This window comes from Antechinus flavipes, chromosome 3 (assembly GCF_016432865.1).
Source record: "Antechinus flavipes isolate AdamAnt ecotype Samford, QLD, Australia chromosome 3, AdamAnt_v2, whole genome shotgun sequence".
NCBI classification, from domain to species: Eukaryota; Metazoa; Chordata; class Mammalia; order Dasyuromorphia; family Dasyuridae; genus Antechinus; species Antechinus flavipes.
Window position 1 is genome coordinate 436,989,296 of NC_067400.1, and position 19,608 is coordinate 437,008,903.

At 32.4% G+C, this 19,608-nt stretch overlaps 1 protein-coding gene across 1 annotated transcript in view; it reads left to right on the forward strand.

The window, feature by feature from the left end:
• The window catches only part of ACVR1C (activin A receptor type 1C), a 54,748-nt gene that overhangs the window by 26,216 nt on the left and 8,924 nt on the right, over window positions 1-19,608 (forward strand). The window contains exons 2-4 of the mRNA XM_051986350.1: window positions 11,878-12,123; window positions 15,459-15,689; window positions 18,890-19,057. Of these exons, the coding sequence (XP_051842310.1) occupies window positions 11,878-12,123; window positions 15,459-15,689; window positions 18,890-19,057 (645 nt within the window). The remainder of the gene's footprint in view (window positions 1-11,877; window positions 12,124-15,458; window positions 15,690-18,889; window positions 19,058-19,608) is intronic.

The following is a 19,608-nucleotide window of genomic DNA, read 5'->3' on the forward strand; positions in this document are numbered from 1 at the left end:
GCTCACAAGCCAGATTGGATTTTAAACTTGGGTCTTCGAGATACTTCCTTTGTGACCTTGAGCAATTGCTTTATCATGAAGTATTTACTAAACAATTTCTACCTACCTACCACCATGCTAGGCACTGAGAATACAGAGCCAAAATAGTTCTTGTCCTCATGGAGTTTATATTGAAGAGGGGAATAAAATATCTACATAGATAAAGAAATGTAAATTATAATACAAGAAAATATACTGTGATTAAGAGTCCATACTGGATTGGAGACAATCTATATTGAAGCTACTGAGCTTTGAAGATAGCTTATGGTTCTGAGAAGCACTGATGCTTTTTCTGATTAAAATATTTCAGCACAAAGAGGATGGAATTGAATTCTGTTGAATACATTCATACATTAAACAGGCATGAGAGATCTCCTGTGCAAAGGCATATACAAGAATAAAATGCCATTTGTGGGGAATATCAAGTGGGCCCAATTTGGCTGCACCTTTGAGTATGTTACATAGGAATTAATGTTGAATCAGTCTGAAAAGATAAATTATAGCTAGATTATGCAGGATTTTAAATACCAAACTCAAGACAATGGGAAACCATTGAAGCTTGAACAGAGTAGGGACATTTGTCAGATCTATGTTTTAGTAATATCAGTTTGGCAACTGTGTGGAAGATGGATTGGAAAAGGAAGAGATCAGATACAAGGATACCCATGAGATGTGATGAAATGTTATGCTGAAGGTGTTGTGATAAGAGTAAAGAGGAGACAGACTCGAAAGGACTTCCCTAACCCTCAGTTTCCTCATCTGCTAAATGAATGATGGAAAGAAGTTGAACTAGATGACTAAAGGAAATGTATTTTATCACATACCAAAGTTAACCAGAAACATTTAAATCATGGATTATAACACTGTGAGATTTAATCCCTCTTTTTTGCATGCTTATGATTATTGTTTTTTAATCATGTTAGATACTTCATGACTCCATTTAGGATTTTCTTGGCAAAGATACTGGAGTGGTTTCCAATTTTTTTCTGCATCTTTACAGATGAGGAAACTGAGGCAAACAGAATTATGATAGTGGCCCAAGGTCACCCAGCTATTAATTTCCTGAGGTTGGATTTGAACTTGGATCTTCTTGAGTTCAAGTCCAGCACTCTATCTACTGTGCCACCTAGTTGCCCAGTGTTCAGGATGAATGTTCGCCAAAAGACCATCATAAAGATAACAATCCTTATTTATTGGGATGGATGAATAGGATTTGTTAAGGTATTTATTTTTATGAGAAGCTATCTAGGAGTAATAAAGATTAGAAATTATGAATATGAAAATTGAATGCATGTATTGTACCTTTATGCTTTTGGTTACTTTCATTTAATATAGCCAATTCTCAATTATCTCTCACTACATGATTTATGTGAAATAAATTATTAACCCAAAGTAACTTCCCTTCAATACCCAGCATGTGCTGGGCCTTTTTCACTTACCAGCAATCAGTTAGGGAATCCAAACTAATTTTATTACTTGCCTTAGATTCATTTTATGGACTCTCAGTATCCACAGCAGGGTAGAAATCTCAAAAATATTGTATGAAATGGTGTTGATAATAGAGATGACAAAGGAGAATAAGGAGAAATTAGATATGTTAATTTCTTTTTCTCCTCTTCCTCTTTTTTTTCCCTCTTCAACTTTGAAAGGGTGGTACAGTAAAGAACTATTAGATTCTTACTAGGATGACTAGGTGAGTGGAGGCATCCAAGTTTCAAACTTTCAAACTAGTTTTTCACTTTAACTGAGGCTATGACAACTTATACCAGCCATTGTAAATAATACAACTAGAACTAGAGCATCCTGCCTCATGTTAAATCTCTAGCTCCTATTTCCAGAATCTATGGTCCCATGATGCCATGTTTGTCCAGAGTTTTCAGTCTTACCATTGACTTCTTGATCCAAAATTCCTCCCCGCTCTTTCCTTTCTCAGTACAACTGTGCTTCTCCTTCTTCCTCCCCTGCCCCCCATTTCTGAATATTCTCAGCTAGGTTTGATTATCCAATTGAAATAATTCACAGTACAGTGAGAATAGAGTTTAATTCTGACTACATTTATTTTGATAAAAATGATGGTTCTCTCTTTGTATGCAGATGGCTGTCTCTATCACAAGTCTATTAGAATTGTCCTGAATCACTTTGTTGAAAAGAGTCAAGTCCACCACAGTTGATCTATACATTATCTTATTATTGCTGTATACGATGTTCTCTTGGTTCTACTCACTTAGCATCAGTCCATGTAAGTTTCTCCAGGCCTTTCTGAAATCAACCTGTGGATTGTTTCTTATAAAATAATATTCATATATTCATAAACCATAACTTATGCAGCCATTTCCCAACTGATGGGCATCCTCTCAGTTTCTAGTTTTTTGCCACTACAAAAAGGGTTGCTACAAAATTTTTGTACATGTGGGTCCTTTTCCTTTTTTAATGATCTGTTTAGGAGACAGACCTAGCAGAGGTACTGCTGGATCAAAAAGTATGTACAGTTTGCCCTTTGGTGATAGTTCCAAATTGTTCTCCAGAACATTTGGATCAGTTCACAACTCTACCAACAATTTATTAGTGTCCCAATTTTTCCACATCCCCTCCAAAATTTATCATTATCTTTTCCAATCTGACAGGTGTGAAGTGATACCTTAGAGTTGGATAGAGAAACATTTTAACACAAAGAAATGTATGATTGGGGAAACATGGTAGGAAATGTCTTCTTATCAACCCAGACCTTTTCTGAACTGTCTCTACTTTCGTCTAAAATCATTTTCACACACATACCTCTCTTCCTTTTGACTACCAATGAATGAAACAGATGGACTAAGTTGTAGGTATTCATCATTCACCTTATCTTTGGGAAGTAGCTGTGTAGTTTTATGAAATTCAGTAAAAACAAAGTATCAGGGTGAGAGCCCAACCAGAGATCATCATGAATTTTTAATATTGTGAATATTAGAATATTTGAAACCCTAAATGGTAAGTTTGGGAGAGAAGAGATCTTCCTTGGAATTTGGAAAGTAAGGGATGAAAATAGATGTTTCTGTGATTTCATTAGTATAGTGAATTCCCAGATAAGGAGACTCCCTCTCCCAATGAAAATCAACTAGATCACCTTCTCTTAGAGTTGCCTAGAGCAATGAGAGATTAAATGATTTATCAAGGGTCACACAGCCAAGGGTTACAATATATGATATACATATAGTGTATGTCTTCTGACTTCCAAGTAGACTCTTTGTCACTTCATTATTCTACCTGTAATAGGAAGGTGAAACTATTTTAACACACTCACATAAAAACTCTTTCCAAATAGAAATGTTAAATAATACCACTAATATAGAGCTTTAAGGTCTGGAAAGCACTTTAAAATATCCTCTCATTTAATCCTAATAACTTTATTATTATCTTCTTACAGAAGAGGAAACTGAGGCAAAGACTGTGACTTATTTAGCTACTAAGTATCTAAGGCTAGATTTAAATCCAGATCTTGCTGACTTCATGTCTAGCATTCTGCCCACTGTCCCTAAAATAAATGTCGATGATCTGTTCTGTGCTATTTTCCATAAGCACAAATCATTTAGAATTCACTGGATAGTTGAATTCACCTGTGTAAATGTAAATCGTCATTTGGATTTTAAAAAGTAATAAATTTTACTTCCCTTCAAAATAATGTTTAAGTATGACCTTGGAGTTAGAATGGTTTGGTGATCCTTATTCTGCCACTTTAATGTGATTTGGGGAAAGTTATGACTATCTAGCCTTACTGACCTCATCTGTAAATTGAGGGGCACTAAGGACTTCTGAAGTTCCTTCTGAATTTAATATTCTCTGATACAATGGTTTCTTGGTTGTCACCAACATGATTACTGAGTAACCTTTTTCTTACTAATTGTTTTGTAGGTTTGCCCACAAAGCATAAATTTTGCCAGCATATTTTATAAGATATCTTATTTAGATCAGTAGGTGTGACTGGAGTTAACTATCTTTGTCTTTAAGTTATCCAAAATACTTATTATTTTTGATAATTTTAAAATATCCTGGGAAAGTATATGTTAAAAGAAAATAAAACACACATAGCTATATTATAAAGTTCTTTCTCTTCAAATAACTCTTTATCAAAGAAGTAGAATTGGATTTATGTGAGATGGGAGATTATATTACTGGAAACTTTCAAAAGCAAGTTGAAAAGACTGTTGTGAAATGGATAATAAAACACTATTGTAGCTTCCCTCTCTCAGAAGTACAAAAGGCCAGGGTTAATGATTTCTAGAGCAAGGCAAGATTAGGGAGCTCTTGACACTTCTTAGGGAACATTAAAACTTAGAATCAGCCCCATTCCTATTCATCTGAAAGAAATCCTTAAATACTCAGAGGCAACAGTTGGTCCTATGCCAATAACTGGCAGAAATAGAAAAGCAACAATTTGAGATTGGAGTTGGAGAGAAAGGATTAAAATGTATTTTTTCAGCTTAAAAAATTTTTTTTTCTGATTTCAAATTCTCTCCATCTCTCTTTTTCCTCCTTGCATTCATTGAGAAGGCAAAAAAGATAATACATATAGCTATTTTGTGGGGAAAAGAAAAAAAGTGAAAAAAATGTGCTTCTATATGCAGAGTTCATCAATTCTTTCTAGAGATAGATATTTTTCACCATGAGTTCTTTGGAATTTTTGGAGATCATTGTATTTATCAACGTCTTTCATACATTATTGCAATATTGCTGCTACTATGTACAATGTTCTAGTTCTGCTCACTTCATTTTGTAGCAACTCACATAAGTCTTAGTTTTTTTCTAAAACCATCTCTTTCATCATTTTGTGGCTTTTGATTATGAGGCTATGATTCCTATAATTTATGAATTTCTTGGAAATAGATGCTTCTTTTCAGACATTAGAATTATATAACATTTAGTTAACAGATTGTATATTTGTAATTGTGTTTTGAGGAACAGATAAAATTCATTATGATGAACTCTAGAGAATTGCTAAGTTGTTTTAATATAGTAGAATTCTATTATGATAATAATGTGTAACAATACTTTTCAAAGCATTTCCATACCCATTTTTTTTCATTTAATCTTAAAGTGATTAGAATTGAGGTCTTTTGATACTAATCATATGTTCATTCCAATATGCTATATTTAAGGTTACAATAAATATTTTCAGATGGAAGATAAAATGAAATTGATTCAAAACCTTTTTGTAGTTCTTTAATAATTAAAAAGTAATTGATTTTAGGGAAAGGTGTCAAATGAATACCACCAGTACAGTCTTTCCCACTTTTCTATTCTTCCTTTGTATAGTTATTTGCTGATTAGGTGCTCTGGGGGGTGGAGGGATGAATTTGACTGGTTTGTTATTAGAAAAAAGTAGAGACCTAATTGGTACTTAATAGCAAGACAAAGCAATTAGAAAGAACATAGTTATAACTAAGCCCAGTTGCACTCTTCCTATCTCTACCCCTCCCATCCTCTAACAAATGAAGCAGGCAATCAGATATAGTCCATGGGAATCAGAAAAATAATTTCTTGCTCCAGACTAAATGGTTTGGAGAATTTGTAATAAGATAAAATAAACTCAGACATAGCTTTAACAAAAATGCAGAAGTGGTGCTATTTGTTACAGGGGTTTTTACCTCTAATTTTCATTCTAAATTTGATTAGATGCATTAAAAAGATTTATTAAATGTAAATTGGCATCAGTTGAGTTAAAATATAACTTAAAATGGATATTTTCCTGAATCAGAACAGCCAAGTTGATTAAATTCATTAGATATTTGGCTGTATCTATAATCTTATCAGTGTGACTATTCCTTTACCTAGGTAAATCCCACCTCTTTTTAATCCTATGTGATTCTTACCCATATTCTCAAATACTCAAATTGTTGTTAATCTTATTAAAAGAAGTCCCTTCTCTAAAGATAGAAACTAAAACCCCCATGATGCCTGACTTTCCTGCACAACTCTTATCCCTGTTTTCCAAAAAGGGAACATTTCAGCATATTGGAAGCTTCCTTATGTTCTGTTAGAGTATATTAATGGAGCCTGGGAACTGTACACAGGTTATCTCTTGTTCTCATCACTGACCAATGCATCTCCTTTTTCTCTCAGATGTTTCTTTGATGACATTTTAAATACCAAAATATGGTATTTAATACCATAAATAATATTTAATACTATCATATGTAGATATAGATATAGATAAAGATATAGGTATAGATATTGATGGATAAATAGATGGATGGATATAGTCTAGACAAAAGTCACTTTGCATTCACTTGGGTTTTTCTTAGTTGGGGAGTTAGTCTGAATTCTATTAGACAGTTTTGGATTTCATCCTTGAAGCTCAGAAATGCTTGGAAATTGATGAAGTTAGCTTAGTGAGATCCACCAATAGGAACATTTGAAAGAATTTACTGTCTACAGCAAGAGTTATTAAGTTAGCATTCATGGGTCCCTAAGAATAGAGGGTATAGAGTCTATGAACTTGGATGGCAAAATATATGTCTTTATTTAATATTTAGTATTTCTTTTGATTGTGAATGTAGGGAACAAAACATTCAAAGAAGAGTTCCATAGGCTTTATCCGACTACCCCGCTGGGTCTCTGTGTCTGTCTCTCTTTGTCTCTTTCTGTCTCTCTGTCTCTCTGTCTCTCTGTTTCTCTCTCACTTACTCTCTCTCTCTCTCTCTGTTTCTCTCTCTCTGTCTCTCGCTCTCACACACACACACACACACACACACACACATCTAGTGTTTTAGAATATTAGATCCATGGATTTTGACTTAAGTATTCTAAGTTATACTTCAATCAGAAATCAAAGTAATTTTCCTAATGGGTAGTTCTGACCATGTCATCCCCATATTCAGTAAATTCCAACAGCTCTCTATTATTTCTAGGATTAAATATAAAATATTCTATGTGATATTTAAAGCTCTTGTAACTTGGTCCCTTCCTACTTTTCCAGTATTCTACACTTTACTCTCTTCCATGCTGTGTATAGATTATTTTTATATTGTATTTATAGATAGATAAAAGTACTTGGTAATTAATAACGCTTTATAAGTCATCTTTTTGAAGTAGTAATATGCTTTGATATATTTCCCTCTTTTGCTATCCTTTGGATATCTGTCCTTTGTTGTCTTCACAATTGTGTGATTTTAAGCAGAAACCTCTTCTGGGAACACTTGGTTTAGTAGAGTTACTCAGCCATTTTTGCTCTCTTCTGTTCATTTTCTCCTTCCTCCACAAGCACATCAGTATTCATGTTGCCAGAGTTCAGAGGTGGTGTCTCCACTCTATGGGATGAAAAGAATTTGTTATAAAAATCTTTGTAGCTTTAAATTTTTTTCATATATTTGTTATTCTTCTAACTTAACCTTTTAGTACCTTTGGGATGAATTTTTTAATAGATCATTTTCTAAATTTTCTTTAAACTGACACTTTTTTATGAGACGATATTGCTCATGATCTTTTTCCATGTGTGCGTGTGTGTGTTTATGTATATGTGTATGTATACTTATCTATGACATTGTCAATAGATGTACCTTACCCAATGCACTATTTTCCTTTGAATCTTTTATTATTTTCATATCAATGTAGCATTAAAGCTATTCTATTTCCTATTATTTTTGCTACATGATCAACTTATCTCTTTTTTCAGTCATACATATTATTGGTGCCCTCTTATGACTTTTTATATATAATTTATCATTAATAATTTTTTTGTACTTTAGTTACATCTAATAACTTTCTATTGGGAGGGCATTAGAAATTTAAATAATTCTGAGATCATGCTGTGCTATGATTTCCAATCATGAAAAATCATTGGAGAACATTTGTTTTTGTTAGATTTTTATGACAATAAACTTCTTAGTAATATTGAAAACAATGAATTATTTACTCTTTTAAATTTGATCTTGCCTCATTGTAAATTTATACTATTTCTATTTTCTTCTGATGATTTTCACTGAAGAACATTTGGGAAATTTTGTAATTGATTTATAGGGCTAACCCTTCTTTTGTTTGGACCTTGCTTAAAATGTCCTTATAAATACCAGTAGACACCTTAGTTGAGGTAGTCTTCCTTTCAAAATTTTTTGTTTATTGTCATTTATTCAGGTTTTTGAACAAAGTCATCTTTAGAGTTACATCTGTCACAAAATTTTAATATAATTTTAGCATAAAATTAGATAACATCAGGAGTTGGAAGTGAGCTAAATTTTTGAATCATCATTAGGTAAAGTAAAAACTTACCTATATAACCCAAGTGATCATAGGACAGAGGCTAAAGTTTCAATGAGAGTATGAGGAAAAGGGATGACTTCAAAGAGAGAACCAAGTATATTCCTGTGAGAATTTTCCTTTACTTTCTGCAATAGATGTTGGTGAATAAGCTCCAATTATCTTCATATTCAATCAATATTGAAAATGTTAAATTCTTTTAAAAAATCTGTTCATCAGATTTATTACTCCATTCCTATAAGAGAATCTAGCTGGGTAATGCCTGTTTTTAAAAGCAAAATAGCTGACACTTTAATGCTTACATTTTTATATACTAAACAAGACAACATAGATTCTTGGTGATCTATTGAGATGACAAAGAGTAAGTGAAAAACTTTTCAGAGACTAGTGATTAAATTATGATAAGCATTTTTATTCCCTTCTTGTTAGTTTTGATGATCTTTAAACAAAGCTTTCTTAACCTTTGGTTGGCTATTGTGAAATAGGTGTAGTTAAGAAATGATACTTCCCACATAAATAGTCTCTTAATAAAATACTCTATTGTTGCCAATTATTTGTCATTTTTTATCATTTGCTTAGGAATGAAAATTTTAAATTCCTGGATAAATCTATCTGAAGTCTATAAAATGAGTATTAGCAATATTAACTCTAAAAAAAATAGCCAAATAAATAAACAGGATGAATATCAGTAGGAAAGTGTATCATTAAAATGAATTCTTTTATCTAAGACCACACATTTAGAACTGGAAGTAACTTTAGTAGCTACTGAGTCCAACTTCTTCCTTTTACATATGAGGAAACTGAGATTTGGAGAGTTCTCCAAAGTATGACAAATTGTAGGTGACAGGAGAGATTTGACTCCAAATGCTCTCATTTTAAATCTAGTGCTTTTTCTATTCTCCTTCAAAGTCTCCCAACCTTGTCAGTTTTAGCTAGGCATCCCAAAATTTCTCAGAATTTATTATACTATTTCTCTTTAAAGTCACCCCAATATTGATGTATATATAGTAGAAAAATTCTCTAGGTTTAGAACAGCTTACATTCTTTACAACTTTATATGGATTATGTAAATTGCTATTTTGTGATTTCAAGAAGCCAGGAGAAATATTTAAATGATATTTAAGTATTTCTCTTTCCTTATCCACTCCCCACCCCAGTCAAATAAAAAACAAAACAAAATAAAACTACACAGGAATGCAAAGGAATGGATTAATGATCATGGGTTATTTTGTCTTTTGGTTGTTTCTTCAAAGAACTAAAGGAATATTTTTATTAATAGATGTTTTCTGCTATATATCCTGGTGTGTTTCCATCCATAAATAGCCTCCACAGCCCTTTCCCCTTTTCCATAGCAATGGGATTTCAAAACCCTTGAGAAAAGAGCTGGTTTGCATGTGGAAGAAATATCTAGTTCAACCATGAAGGAGTTAGGAACTGAAAGTAATTTCTATGCTTTGTGAGAAGCAAAATAGAAAAGTGGGACTAATGAGCTTCTCACCTAATAATTAAACAAAATAAACTTTCATTGCACACTTACTAGGTACAAGGCACAGGAGTTGAAATGATAAATGGGCCTGGACTATTGTTTTTAACTTGAAGAAAATAATAATGTCCAACTACTGTATTTTGTACGTGAGGAAGCTAAGACGTGAGATGACATTGCCATGATCAAACAGGCAATCAGTTGCAGAACTTGTATTCAAATATATTTCTTCAGATTAAAAACCAGTTCTCTTTCCACTGTGATATAGGCATGTGGGGAACAGCTAAGAAGGGAAATTAATAAATTGCTACTAGAAAAGGAGAGGGTGGTATATGCAAGGGAGAAATCTTGTAAAAAATTATGATAATATGAAGGATGCGGGGAAAAGAGAAAATATTCAGGTGGAATGCAGTGTATATGTATATTGGGTGAGCAAGAATGTCACAGAGTAGCACTGTATCTGAATTGGGCTTTGAAGAAAGACTGGGGATCTAAGATACAAGCCAATTGAATTTAATCCATGGACAGAATGTCATAGTTATGTGTAATATTCTTCTCTAAAATGTATTGTTCTCTTGTTGAGGTTTTCTTGGGGTCTCTGGAGACAGCCTTAGTTTCATTTCAGTAATCACTTCAAATGCAGCCAGGTATTAAAGTCCAAATCCAAATCTCTTTCCAAGTCTTGTCTCCTTTCCTGCAGCCCAGTTAGCTTTCTTAGAGGCCTATCTCTCACCTTGGTCCCAAGAGCTTAAGCGCCTCCATGGTCTCTGTCTTCCCTAGTTCTCATTCTGGATGAGCCTGTCTGAGCTTATATCCTGTCTTATCATAGGTGTGAATCTTGTGGAACTATAGTAAGTACTAAGTACATGTATTGAACTAGAGAACTGTTAAGAACTATGCTAAACAACCATTGTCTCTATCAATGACTTAGCACCTTGTTTCAAGTTCTGGCCCATAACAGTTATCACCTGTTGGAAGAAAAAAATGGTGAAAGAAAGGAATTTAGCAATTTTTAAAAAGTAGAAAATGTCCTCTCTAGTCTATAGTACCTGATGCTTTTAGGAGATTTGCAAATATTTTATTCCTTCTGCTCACACTTCCCTTAATCTGACATGGAAATAGGAGTATTTCTATACTTTGTTTCTCTCATCATTTATATTTTCAGTTGCCTACAAAATTATGTATTATAGAGAACCAATAACACTTGGTAAAGAAAACTTTAAAGAAGCATAGTTTATAGCAGAGCTTATTAACCTTCTTTAATATGAAATCCTCATTTTAACTATAATGAATTATCACATGATAGTATTTGCATTATTACCATCCAGAGTGGCACAAAAAAAAAAAAAAAAAAAGAATGCTGTATTTGGAATCAATGGATGTGGATTTAAATTCTATCTTTAATATTTATTACTTATGTGACCCAGAGCACATAGGTAATAAAAGACTTGAGTTCTCTGAGCTTTCATTTCCTTGACTGTAAAATGAAGGGATTAGATTAGTTGACTTCTCATATCTCTTCCTTCTCTAAATTGTATGTTTAAGACAGCATATAAGAAAAACTGAAATAAATTCAGTAATATTTAAAGCAATTTGCTTATCATAGCACCTATATACAACTGAAAAATAAAAATTGTTCTCTTATGTTAAGAGAGCAGATATATTTAATTAATTTACTGAGATTATTTATAAAAAATATGAAGATATAAATTTAAAAGCTATTAATCAAAATAAATAACTAAGCAAATCTATAAAATAAGAAATCAAAGCATATAAATTCTTAGTATATTTACAGTAGAACTAATTGAATTAATAAACAGTCCAAAATTTTCTTATTCTATATAGTTTTCCTGGTCTGTCTAAAGTTTTCTTTCCTTGTTTTTGTTTTTTCTTTTTGTAATATGACTGTGGTAAATGTTATCTAGAGACATTTAGTGAGTCATTAATGAGTCACTACTGAGTCATTCAGTGTGCTGGACTTCTTGTCATAACTCTGTATCCCATAGAGTTCATGAACCACAGTTTGGGGATGACTACAAGGTGTAGACTTGAAAATATTCTTAAGTTATTGCTATTTCAAGGATAATTAAAATAGATTGATTCACTATCATTTTCTTTTTAAGCTGCAGCATCTCCAAAACTTCAAAAACTAGGACCAGTGGAGCTAACCATAATTATCACCATACCAGTGTGCCTTTTGTCTATAGCTGCAATGTTGACTATATGTACCTGTCAAGGACATCAATGCACTTATAAAAAGAAAAAGAGGCAAAATGTGGAAGAACCACTAAATGAATGCAGCTTAGTAAATTCTGGGAAAACTCTTAAGGATCTTATTTATGATATGACTACATCTGGGTCTGGATCGGGTATGTACTCTCTATTCATTTCCAAATAAATCTCAGATGCAAAATGCTTCTCTTCAATGCTAGGAAATATTTATTTCTCTCCTTTCCCCCCCCCAGGATCCCTGATACAGCATTGATGGCAGGGTTAGGAACCAAGTTTGTATCTCACTACTATTACACTGAATATTTAATTTCTTTTCCATATATTTTTCAGATATTTGAAAATGACTATTATATATTTCCTTTCTTAGAGTTATTTACATTATTGTGTTTTGATTATTTTATTATATTTCCTTAAAGACAAACTAGTAATTATATCAGAACTTTAAAACCTTTTGGGTACAATTTCAAACAAATTTTTGTAACAATGCTAAGTATGGTGGTTTAGTGGCTATGGACTTGACACATGGACTAATGTATTACTTGTGAAAGATGAGAGGAAATATGTTAGTGTGTGCCAAGTCATCCATTAAGAAAAGTATAAGAGCAGAGAAGTAAAAGTGAACAACTTGCTCCTTGCTCCTCTCATTTGTAGTAGCCTTGAACTTAAGCTTGCTTCCTTATGTTATTGATAGTGAATAGACCTGGGCTGGTCCTTACCTTTTGTTCCATCTGATATTCAGAGAGATAAGGTGTACCAACAGAAGGAAAGAAAAGTTGATTGCTTTTACCTCTTGTCATGGGAATTGGTTTGTCTTTCTAGAATGAGAGTTCTAATTTTTTTGTGTGTCACTCCTTTGGAATCCACCCCACCTCAGGTTAATGCATTTAAATGCATAAAATACAAAGGATTACAAAGGAAACCTTTTATATTAAAATAGCTATCAAAATATTGTTTTAAAAGTTCCTAATCCCCAGTTTAAAAACCCCTGCAGTCTCAATGTTTCTGAAAGGCCCATAGTTAACAGTTTTTAAGAATGTTTCTGCTTCTTTTAAGAGGTGGTTTGTCATATTAAAGACTTCTAAATGACCTAGAAGTAGTAGCAAGCTCTTCTAGCTGATGGCATCATGATGCAGAAGTATCAGGTGTAGATAGCTTTTTATTATCAGGCAGAAATACATACATACATACATATATATATATATATATGTATATATATATATATATATATATTCACTACATAAAAAACCATTCAAAGAAGCAAAGTCTATTTGTTTTTAGTGACATAATGTCTTTATTAAGTATTATTATCTCTTCTTAGTTATTGAGTATATTGGGTAATATTGTTCTGCAATTCCTTTGGTAGTTGTACATTTGTTTTTCCTGAGGCAATTGGGATTAAGTGACTTGCCCAGGGTCACACAGTTAGGAAGTGTTAATTGTCTGAGGCTAGATTTGAAATCAGGTTCTCCTGACTTCAGGGTTGGTGCTCTATCCACTGCATCATCCAGCAGCCTTGCACCACCTAGCAGCCCCTGTACGTACTTTCTTAAACTAATGAGGATGTAAGAAAGAGAACAGAAAGCTAGCCCTCTTAGTAAATTAAAGCATGCGCCTGTGGTTTGTAACTAATTTTGAAGGTTATTTCTTATAAAGCCTGTATCTCTTAGTAAGTCATAAAATAAAAAATATATATATAGTCTATTCTACCAAATTAGTCAATTTGCAGTTGATTTTCCCCAATTATCTAAATTGGAAATTATATATATTATTTATTGTGCTAATGCAAATACAAAAATGAAATTATGCCTTACCTCTAAGATTTTATTTGGAGGATAAAATATGTAGAGAGATGTGTAAGATAATTTGAGGGCGTTAGGGTACTAACAACTAGGGACATCAGAACAGACTTATCTACAAAAGGTCTCCAAATTCAGTCTCAGACTATAATAAATAAGTGTATCACTTCTGGTAATTTACTTAACCTATCTCAGTTTCTTCATCTATTAACTGCGAGTGATAAATACATCTACCTTCTAGGACTGTTGTGAGAATAAAAGAAGATAAATATTTGTAAAGTATTTTGCAAACCTTAAAGCACTATATAAATACTGACTCTTATTCTTGGTGATAAGTTATTTGTGTATTTGGGTCTTCAAAGGTGAGAATGTGAACAAGGATTGGTAAAGAGGACTATGTTATTTTTAAAAATAATCTTGATTCACTACTGGAAATAATTTTTATTGACTTAGTAATTTTAAAGACATTCTCTCTCCAATGAGCTATATTCATCACTTGGATTTTACAATTGCAGTAGCTGACTGAATAGACTGTGTTTACCTTAAACAGAAACAAACACTGGGGTGAGATTCATAATATAGAGAATATATATATTGGCATATTTAAGTTAGCATGGCAAGGGCAAGAGATGTGGCTATTATTGACAAGTACTCTCCCTCTCTTATCATTAAACTTGATATCAATTCAATATGTAAGATTTCTAAGAATAAATATATCTTCATTAAGGAAAAAATTTCCTATGACTTTTTCCCTGTTTGCACTATGCTATATGCTTGAATTGGTAACTTGATTTCAATATTGCATTTTTTCCTTCACCTTCTAACATTTCTGATAATATTATTTTGTTTCTATGGACTTCACAATGTACTCTTTCATCCATCCATGCTTACTCTGTGATGCATATAAACATGGATTTTTATCAGTCCATGTTACATAAGAATAGGTTAAAAGAATAGTTGTATTTAATTTGGAGACAAGATAACTCAGGGGATTGTCTGTCCATAGTTGGACTCAAATACTTTAAGGATTTCACATGAAAAGGTTTGTTCTTGTTTCACTTGACACCAGAAGACAGAATTAACAACAATGTATTGACATTACAGAGGCTTGAAAATATTAATAAAACTTCTCCTAAAAGGTGAATGGACTCTTCTTTCAAAAGTAGTGAGTTTCTTTTGGATACTTTCCATTAGAGACTTGATAAACAGGTTGGGTGTGTTGGAATAGGCATTTCTTTTTTGCATATGGATTAGATTCAAGATGATTTCTGATATTCCTCCTGACTCTAAAATTTTGTGATTAACAAAAAAATCCATTTTCATTTATTTGGTTGCTTCTCCTGACTAAATAAGATAGATAAAGGAGGAAAGTTGTACATCATTTTAAGCAGGCCAGCAAAATGGCTGGCTTCAAAGGTCGGGGAAGGATGCTCAAAGCTAAATTCCATGTAAGAGAAATACTTAATTTTGAATACATGAAAAACAATTTGTATTGATACTTAGGGATAGTTTTCAAATACACTTTAACATTGAATTAAAACAATTATAGTTATTCCAGTTTATAAAATATTATCAATATGATTTGATTTTTATACTAAATGATTATGATTATGATGCTTATTTTTCTTTTAATGTGTATTTATTTTCACCAAAAATTCTAATTCTTTCTTGTTTAGGTTTACCTCTATTGGTTCAGAGAACAATTGCAAGGACAATTGTACTTCAGGAAATAGTAGGAAAAGGTAGATTTGGTGAAGTATGGCATGGCAGGTGGTGTGGGGAAGATGTGGCTGTGAAAATATTTTCCTCAAGAGATGAAAGGTCTTGGTTTCGTGAGGCAGAAATCTACCAAACAGTTATGTTGCGACATGAAAACATCCTTGGCTTCATTGCTGCTGATAACAAAGGTATTTCCAGTCAAGTTTAGTGCTTTATGTAAACATTCTTAATATATTTTCAGGAAAAATGCAAGCATATTTTTTATGCAATAGAAAAGTATTCATTTTTTTTCATATACGAGATGAAAGAAAAATTGCACTTATTTCCTATAGCAAAGAGGCAATATTGATAGCAATATAATAAACTTAAGTCAAATATAGTAAAATGAATTGATTTTGACAGTAATAGCATTACACTTTGTACTTGTAGAACATCTTTTATTTAGTGAACCTGGGGCATTCATGAAAATTAACTCTTGAGTACACCAAACCCTTGTTTCAAGAACATTTAAGATCATGATACTTCAAATTAGCATTGTCTTGCATTTTTTGCATGTATGAATACATAGTTTACAGCTGATTGAAGTTTTAGAATCCATTTAGTATCTACTTCTATTTTGAAACTTCTTTTTAAGTTCAAAGGAAAAAGAAAAGTCCTTAAGGTTTTTAATTATAGTGTTTATAAAATATTGGTCTATTTCTGATTATTCAAAAGTGACGGATTATCCATGTCTTATTTCTTAAAATTGCTAAATTTTTTTAGTTGATAGAATCTTGGGTGTAGAGGTGGAAGAGACTTCAGAGTTCACCTACTTCAACTTTTTAATTTTTATGGAGAAGTAAACTAGGGCCCAGAGAAATTCTGAAGTGGAATTTGAACCCAGGTCATTTGGTTGAAATTCAACATCATTCCATTTTTACCTTTTTTCATAGATCCTTAATATCTCCCTTAAAGTGGCAGGAAAGGAAAAGGAGAGGGGTTTAAAATTAATCTATTTATGTTAACTTTATAATTACTTCTACCATATAATTAATGTTTCAGGCTGAATGGTTCAATATATGGAGAGCTGGTCTTGGAATCAAGTTGATCTGTGTCCATCTTTTGCTTCCAAACTGTTTTCTTACTGCCCAGGCAATTCTCAAAGACTAGAGAGAATAATCAAACTGTATTGAGGAGAGAGTTCTCACATTGATGAAATCCTAGGTCCATACTTCCTATCTTTTCCCATTCCTCACCAAAAAAGAATAAAAAAAGTAAAAATAGAAGGGAGAAAGGCCGGAATGGAAGAAAAAAGGAAGAAAGAAGCCAAGAAAGGAAGTAAAGAAGGAAATAGAACTTTTAAAAAAGATTGGGAATATAGAGTTTGTCACTGTTTTAATTAATAAGACCTTTAGAAGTTATCTGTACCTTTAATCATCCATTGTTTCTCAGTCCTTCTTGTTCTTGATAATTGAGAATTGATAGTTATCCCCTCCACATTAAATTCATTGTGAAATAATGATTCAAAGCTACATTTTCAAAATAACTTAAGGCATATCTTAAGCTGTGGCTACAATTATGTTTACTTCATCATGATTTCTTTGTGTTTCTGCCTTCTCTGTTTCCAAATTTTTGATTGTGGGTAAGTAGGAGTCAAAGGAAAACTGAGAGTGATTTAGTTTCAGAACTAATTTGGCAATTTAGATTGTACTCATAACATGTCTTTTCTAAAGAAGCTCCATGTACCCATATTTAAAAATTTATCCAAAGTCTTTAAAGTGGTACAATAAATAGCTTTCACTTATAATATGGTTGGTTACGTTGTCACTTCCTTCATCTTTCAACCTTAGAATGAAACATTTATGTCTACTTGATATAATCTTGACAATTATTTGAATCTGAATAGTAATAATAATAATTTTCACTTAAATAGTGTATTAAGATTTCCAAAACACTTTACATGCATCATTGATTAAATTAGTTTAGCAAACCTATCAAAATAGCAATAAGAAAATTGCACAGATAATCTTAGGTGAACTAATAATATTTATCATGTTTATTAGTCTAAAAATCATTGTAAATGGCAAGGTTTCAAGTCACAAATGATTTTTCCTAACAATTCCTTGAAAATCTTAATAAACCTTGGATAGGGAATGGGGGAGGCAAAGCATATTTCTCTGTCTTGTAGTGAATGTCAGTGTAGTCTATTGGAAGGGATGACTTGGAAGGAATTCTATAATTTCTTGAATGAGACCTTCTAATTAACTTTACTGACAACATAACAGTTGTCATTTAGCTGACCACTTTCCAGAATGGAGCAGGCCATGATGGCCCAGAACTTAGATCCCATGGATGAACTGGCTTTCTTAAGAACACAGATGAATTATGTTGAAGTCACACTAATTTTAGGCATTTATTTTTCTAGAGAGAAAGAAAAAAAAAAGATGCATATTATAATCTTTGAATTCATTGCTTGAACTAATTTCAGGATGCTGAGACCAAAGTGATAAACAGTTACCAGTAAAAAGTTATTAACCACATAATGAAAGGATACTGTAAAACTAGGAATGGCACAAGTTTTGGTTCCAGTAATATTTTATGCAAGCATATACTGTATATTTCTATGCTTATTGGTATTGCCTTTCTTTTTGAAAGCTGAATTAGGGAAGAATTTATATCTGAGGTAGCAGAATAAACTTCCACTAATAAACTGAGCTAGCATTTTCTCCCCTACAACTTGATTATTACTACCAGCAGTCATTGATAGAGTAGAAATGATGTAGGATGAAGGCAGAAGGAAATGTTCTATGATTTGGATTTATACCAGATCACTACTGCATAATGTGATGGTGTAGCATACATAGAATGTACATAAACAACTTTATGTGTCCCCTTCAAAGGAAGAATTATTCTGGTTTTGCCGATAATTCAGGTTAGTTTTATTGTGCTGTAGTGTAAAGGGCTGAAACTCTGAAAAGGTGTGCTTGAAGCAGATAGCAGAACACTTAAGGCTAATTACCTGTTCCATGTGAGATAATGGCTCTATGTACATATGGTTAGATGAGGTGGTGATGTGCTAGCTCTCCTCACCATTGGTGCTTACTGAATGTTTGGTAGAGAGATAATCGTAGACAAGAATTGGAGGGTTGGGTTAGAGAATTCAGAGTCACTTGGCTGCTTGAGAAGGAGGAGAAAAGTTGGAGACTCCGATCTCCAGAATTGGGGATAGATCTTTGGCAAGCCATGTGCAGCTTGCCTGCCTCCTTCACTTCTCCCCCTAAAGACCAAGAACTTTGATTAATCCTGACTCTGACTGATCCTGAGGTCCTCTAGGAAGCTAGTCTGTACTTTACACTGTAGACTTCTTCATTTACCTTTTCATGCTAATAAGATTTTTTTTTCTTTTTAGATAATGGAACTTGGACTCAGTTGTGGCTTGTATCTGAATACCATGAGCAAGGTTCTTTATATGACTATTTAAATAGAAACACAGTGACAGTGGATGGTATGATACGATTGGCACTTTCAGTAGCGAGTGGTCTGGCCCATCTACATATGGAGATAGTTGGGACACAAGGTATATTTTGCTTTTTGCATTTTTTCCCTACTGAAAAATATTAATTAAATATATAACATTTTACAAAACTGGCTTAACTTATCGAATACCATTAAATTAAGCATTGTTTAAGACTATTAAATGAGTCTAAAGATTCATTTTTTTTCAGGATGAAATCCTTTTAAGTCAATTCTCAAGGTTCATCTACTTTAGATATTATATATATATTAGTTAAATATATAACATTTTAAAAAACTGGCTTAACTTATTGAATACCATTAAATTAAGCATTGTTTAAGACTATTAAATGAGTCTAAAGATTCTTTTTTTTTAGGTTCATCTACTTTAGATATTATATATATTAAGTTATTAATTCCTAGTTGAGTCTTTCTGACTGCTTAGTATAAGGTTTTCCTTTATAGTCAATTGCTCTATACATAGAGTATATAAATAGTTTTAGCATACTAAAACTAGGAATTACTAGGAATGTAATTTATGATGTTGAAAAAATAATGTATTACAAAACTAAATAATTATCACTGTCTTTCCATCCCCTAACACAGATTTATGAA